At 38.1% G+C, this 6,441-nt stretch overlaps 1 protein-coding gene across 1 annotated transcript; it reads right to left on the bottom strand.

The window, feature by feature from the left end:
* Positions 1-1,473: 1,473 nt before the first annotated feature.
* LOC145468447 (ciliary microtubule inner protein 2B-like) lies at positions 1,474-6,262 on the bottom strand. Its single transcript, XM_081452177.1, has 7 exons — positions 6,120-6,262; positions 5,314-5,389; positions 4,692-4,815; positions 3,296-3,517; positions 2,593-2,770; positions 2,199-2,293; positions 1,474-1,586 (listed from the first exon to the last, which is right to left on the bottom strand). The coding sequence occupies exons 1-7, from the start codon at positions 6,167-6,169 to the stop codon at positions 1,474-1,476; spliced, it is 858 nt and encodes a 285-aa protein (XP_081308303.1). The 5' UTR covers positions 6,170-6,262.
* Between the last annotated feature and the right edge of the window lie 179 nt (positions 6,263-6,441).

The following is a 6,441-nucleotide window of genomic DNA, read 5'->3' as shown; positions in this document are numbered from 1 at the left end:
TTTTTGGCGTTTTTGAAGTGTCTTTGAAGAGGATTTAGATAAAGTTTTGAACGACTAGTAGGTCTATACTGATAAAAAATTAGATTATGAGCTCGAGATTTCTATGCGTGACAGCTGACGAGGGCACAGCCCGAGTCAACTATCCGGCACGCGACAGAAATCTCGAGCTTATAATCAAATCGTTTAATACATAGAAGACGATCGAGAGGGCGTTGCACTTGAAAAGGAAAATTCTTCTTGATGTTTGATTGAAAAAATAAAAAACTCTGAAACTCTTCCGGCTGCAATCCTTTGAAATATCCAGAAAGACAATTAATCACCTTGGTTTTTCTATTTGCTCAGAAAACATTCGTGGTCGTAGTCCAACTGTTAAAGAGCTTCATCTTAGAAACATTTCTGCTAGATCCGGAGGTACATAATGAAAGCAATAACCGGTTACACAGTTTCACTGAACTTCCACGCGCACATATAAATTGCAACAGCACTGAAATTTTTTTTATTGCAAACAGTGTTCAAATTAGCTAAAATAGACTTTTGGTGCTTCTTAATAACATTTATGACTTCTTAGTCTCACTCTGTAAAAACACACTCCTTGATAAAATTAATTAATTAATTTTGTATTTATTAGCTGTCTTTCCATGCCCTACGTTGAAATATTTCTATATAAAACATTGTCTTATAAAACGGGCTGCGACCAGGAGTAGAAGTAACACATTGACATAACAGCATCTCCACCGGAGGCAAACTACTATCTATTTCAATCTTGTTCAACCTGTTAGATAAACAGGTTTACTGAAGAATGATCGAGGACGTTGAGGCGTGGTCAGTCTACCCTTACCTTCCCGTCCGCAACAAACGAGGCGAGAGGGAAGAGGTGAGGGGAGATCGGAGCTGTTGAGCTTAGGTAGCCAGAGAGTAAATTCTAAAACGCAAGCACGGTCGCAGTCGTCTAAGAATTCATAAAAAAATATATTTACAATTTGGATCGGTCGGAGCAAACCTTTAAACCTGATCAGACTCTGAGGGTCAAATGTTTGAGTCCTGTTGAAACATTGTGTGTGATCATTTACATGAAAGTCAATAGTAGGAACGTATTTCATGTGGTGTTTACTCCTAAATAAGAAGGTTCTGACATCTACGGGTGAAGAACTGAAAATGTCTCACTAATGAAAACCTCTAAAGCAAATGACAAAGTGTTTTCGAAAATTTAACATCTTAATTACACATTCAGATATTATTCTACTTCTGGGTTTTTAAATTAAATCATTTCTATAGTATAAGTAGAAAGAAGGACGTTTGTCGCAAATAGAATCGAAAATATGTGAAATTTACAAGCCAAAACGTCATGATGTCAGATAAATACTATTTCTGGAAAATAGTGTCTAAGGATGCTGACGAAATTCCCCGTAATAAGTAACTGAATAAATAGCACATGCTAATGAGGCCCTTATCTTGGTACTTCGTAGAGCCCCATCACATGACAGGCATTGTGATGTAACTTCCACTTGAATATCCGAGCGTGTCCATGCAGACTGGTAACGAGCGCGTGGTGTCGCCATAAGTGTTGCCAAATCTGAAACGTCTCTCTGTGAAAAAAAAGATATAGAGAAAGGCTCTGATAAATGAATAAGAAAGTAGATAAAAAATAAGCCAAGAATTGAATTTTCATTTCCTATTCTGCAACTCCAAGGACGCTTTAAACTTGCGTGATGTATTAATTCACTTTTTGCGATGCGTAAAGGAGTTATGTCACGGCTTGCCCATCTTGAAAAGTTTTGCCTGAATTTTTATTAGGAAAATTCTTCGTTTGTAGTCCTTGTCAATCTTCACCATTCGTTGCCATCCTTGTTTTGTTATGGTTTATACTCTCCTCGGTGGTTTTCTTTCCTAGTAAACTGCTAGTTTCAGCCGGGTTTTCTTCAAAGTAATTTTGATGAAAAAAAAAAAAACTCGGAAAGAAAACTGAGGTCCCTGACTGAAGTTTTTACTTTGGAACCGAGAGTTCATTAATACATGTGATCACGATAAAGTAGTAGGAAGTTTAATTACACCACTGATCCAGGTAGGCAAACGAAAAAGTCGCTTCAATTCCTATCATCTTCAGTTGATAACTTTGGAGGCTCAAGTCAGCTCTCTGACATTTCGATTGTTAGTCTTTCATCAGTGACTGCGACATGAAGTGGTGTGTGTTTACTCACGTGGTATGTAGCCTGTATATTTTGGTTTCATTCCTATTTTCCTGTACAGTGTTCCGTGCTCTGCGATCAGCGGTTTTACAGTCGCCTCTGGTAATCTACAGAAAGGGAGAGGTTTGTGTGTTATTTATAGATAACAAGAACATACAGTCATACCGTCTCTAAGTTTTGAGAGTGATCGGCTTAGAACTAGTGATATTTTTAGCTCTGGAATATGAAAACTAAAATGTTCTTTCCCTTCGATCTTAAAAATGAGACTTTAAACTTTGTCAGAGGTGGAGGAAATTATTCTACTCCAGGTTAAGACAGCCATTACGCTTTGCATAACGACCTAAGCTCAAATTTGGTCCGTCCAGAATAAAAACACAACTATAACCTTTTTTAATATCTTGTTTACCTAGTGACGTCAATAGCCTGAGTGGCCAGGCCTTCCTGTTTATTGCGCATTTCAAGAGAGTCCGTAAAGCCGTCCTTAGTCCAGGTAGCGTATCTAGTACCCAGGTCGTGTTCTCGCCTCCGCGGTACATAACCCGTGTAGCCTGGTAACGGCGCCTCACAAAATTCCCGATGTTCACCTGTGCAATAACAACAAACACGTTGTGTTGGCAAGTTTTTATCATTATGAATACTATAACAAAAAGCCTATGGCAACAAAATTAACATTATAAAATGGCTACACTCTGCTTTTTCACGAACTCTCACCAACATTGATTCCAAAGAAGAATTTATTCTATAATCATAAGACCAGGGAATTTTATCGTTCACCAGCTCATTCAACGTGCAACCGACTTAACTGAGATATAACGAATCATGGGAAGAGTTTGGAAACCACGACGGAATGGAGGGCAAGTGGCTCACAACTTTCCCACCGATCTTCCGGCATGGCTTGTTGTCTGCAGCACAGAAAAGCTTTCACAGTGCGTGATGAGCTGAGAGAGCCCATGAAAACGCAATATACACATCGACAAATATTCGGTAGAACCATTTGCATAAGTTGCCTCATTTAAGCAAGAGTACATTTTTTTCAGTGGACCACTTTCTTGAATTAATCAAGTTTGAATATCAGACTAGCAGCATGTTTGTCAGTAATCCATACTTACTAGGGAAGTACCCTTTAGCGTATTTTGGTGTCAGATCAGGGTAGTTCGTGGGTTCTCTGTAACTCGGTACAGGCTTCAGCTTTGGATGACTGTACATAGATTTCTTCAGGTCATCTTGTTCTATTCTGTGATTCTTGTCCTTCTTCATGAAATTGCTAACGGCTTGTTCTGTCGCTTCTCTGTATCGGGAACCGTAAAGAAATCGCATTGTGGGAACATAACCTAAATATAACACAATACGTGGTTAGTGAGTGGCAGGTCTCCCACTTGGAGATCAGGTCTTGATTTATAACTTCCTAATGCAAATAAAATTTTCCCTTATAGCATTTTTAACTCGTTTTTATCAAAAGTTTTCGCAAGCTACCGGGATTAAATCGGCGAGAAAAAGTGGTTTTGTGGGTCTTGCCCCAAATCGTTTTCTTTGCTTGTCGCTTTTGCTAAATCTTCGCGAAACTCCAGCAAAGGTTTCGTTTTTCATGCTCCAATAAAAACGAGGCGAGGACTCGAGACCGCCATCCCGACTGTTCTCCGAAAATTGTGGGCCGCCTTCGGCCTGGTTCTTCGTGTTGTCTTAGAAACTTCCGCGTAAAAACTGCGGGCTTTATGAAGATAACAAACCTGCAGGTGGAGCATATTTTCATATAAATGGTTTCACAAGAAGGCTTGTTTTAACACAGAGGCAAAAGGCAACTCAGAAATGGCCTATTTATTCTAACTACGGAAAATCCGAATACACTTAATCATAGTTTTTTTGCCGTTTAGATTAAAGAGAATGTTTTTATGGGAGCGCAATTTAATTCAAATAAGGATTTCAACTGTCAACCTTTTAAGACCTCTTTTAGCTTCAAATTGAGTTTTTAAATCCTTATCACACATAAGTAAAGCTTCACTGATTAAGCATGCCTTAAGTGTGAGTAATAAGATCTGTTGGTACGTGACTTTCGATAAGTAATCGAAACAGTCTTGCTTGTTGAGGATTTATCTCTCTATGGGTTACAGTACATATTTGGTTTTTGAAACTGAATGCACTTTCATTTATTGTTTATATATAAATTTGTCTACTTTTTAGAAAATTCTGAAATGACTCAAAGCCGAAACTTTCTGAGTTATAAAAATCATTGTAATATCGGTCTTAGGCCCCGAAACTAGTTCAAAACTCACTGAAGGCAATGACCACGTGGTACTAAGTCGTATTTTCTTTCCCAATTCGTAATGACCAAACCAAACCAATGTACTTGAGGCTACAGTGAGCTGCAAATGCCTTTGAAATAGCGGTTTGCCAAAGCAATGGAAGAACAATAGAGAACGCAAACGAAGGCATGGGAATAACAAAAGAGATTCTTTGGTATTAATGAAGTTTTAAGTGTGTAAAGAAATGATATTGTGTTCGTATTGCCTGTGTAATATGGAACCATGGCTGCTGTCAGTTTGTTGTCCCCATTTGGTTGTGGTAGATATGGTATTCTCTCCCGTGGGTCTGGTAGAGTCATTGGAACAAGTTTCTCATTTCGCATGTGTCTCTGCGGCAAAGAAAACAACAAATTAGTTTCTAAACAGCTAGTCGTGCACGTATATTGAAGTAAAATTAAGATAACAAAGCTACCAAGCGGTCAGTAACAGAATGAATTAACTAACATGTGCTAAAAACGTGTTAGCATCTTTTGTCGATATTTCATCTATCTTTACCTTACGTCTTGAAACTTTGCTTTCCAAGCAAGTAAGTCAACGTTTGCGATAGAACTTTGCAATTATCTTGTAATGCTAAATATGCGTTTTTCCTCAAAATCCACTGGCAAGGGTTCCTTCAAAATTTTATCATGCAATTTCACGCGTCAATGAAACAAGGATACTGTACTTATGGTCGTATACAGGTTTTGGTGTTTATAAGAAACACTTTTAGAGCAAATACTCATTTAAGAAAAAAAATGACCCTATAATGCGTTAAGTTGTTTCTTTTGTTTGGTAAAGTTTAGCGAACTTTGTTTAAAATGAATCTTTTATTTATTATATTTACTTACTGTAGTGAGTTTGTCTGTTGCTATCCCATATGTGTGTCCACATTCATATTTCAACTGGGGACAGTAACCTCGGTATCTGGAATAAGCAAAATATCAGTAATCATTAAATTTGCCGGTGAGAGTTCCTAACAACCTGCTGTGTAAAGTCTGAGATACATCACGTTTCTAAGCATGTATTAAAGATCAACCTGGACCAAATTAACCAGTTTATTCTTCGGTAATTTAGAGCTGGGGTTGAACTACAGCAAGGAGAAAAAAAATTGGCATAAAATATTCTTGTCCGTCACAGCCAAAAGTAGCTTCAGGCAGGAACTTTATTGTTTTACCCTGCCGAGGCTTTTTCTCGTCATCATTCCCTGGTTTCTAGTAAAAAGTTAACTATTAAGGCTTGGGTCTTTAACTGGCTTAATAAACACAGAGGAGTTGTTTTTCGCTTTCTATTTTTAAAATGTATTTCCAATTCAGTTTTTCCTCTTCCGAAACGTTAGACTTCAAGTCGTCGTACGATAAAGTACAATCTTAACTGAAGTACTTCATATGCTTCATCTCTTCATCGAATCAATAATTCATCCACGATAGATGCTCAATGTTTTACGCTTCTTCAATGTGTATCGTGAACGTTTTCTTAGTTTAGCCGAACGAATTGATTACTCTCGTTATCAACTGCTGTGTTCGACTTGTTGTACTTTCTATTTACACCACACACTACCATTCAAAAGTGTCACCGATCTAAATGAGCCGCTTAATGCCGAACCGACGCTATCCCAAACTAAGATAAAATCAGTAATTAATAGTTTTCTACTCACCCAGGCAAATTGCTAGCTTTATGTGGATTCGTCAACTCGGTAAAACCCATTTTTAACGCGTCAATCTTCGACTGCGGTCTGTAGATTCTGTTGAATTACTGAGCAAACTTTTCAGCTGTGCTTCGTTGTCAAGGTACACAATATCCCGTTGAGATGGGAAGAATAAACACCATAATGCCCGGTGAATACGTAATGTACCTTTGAAGCGGTGTACAAAGAAACACGCGTTCTGCACCAATAGGATCGCTAGGCGCGCAGTTGATAAGTAAACTATGCACAAAAGGTGTCATTTACTGTCTAAGTCGACTCCTTAAGTGTTAGT

The sequence above is a fragment of the Orbicella franksi genome, chromosome 2, assembly GCF_964199315.1.
Source record: "Orbicella franksi chromosome 2, jaOrbFran1.1, whole genome shotgun sequence".
Lineage (NCBI taxonomy): Eukaryota > Metazoa > Cnidaria > Anthozoa > Scleractinia > Merulinidae > Orbicella > Orbicella franksi.
Note: the sequence above shows the minus strand (reverse complement) of the source record. Positions and strands in the feature narration are given on the sequence as shown.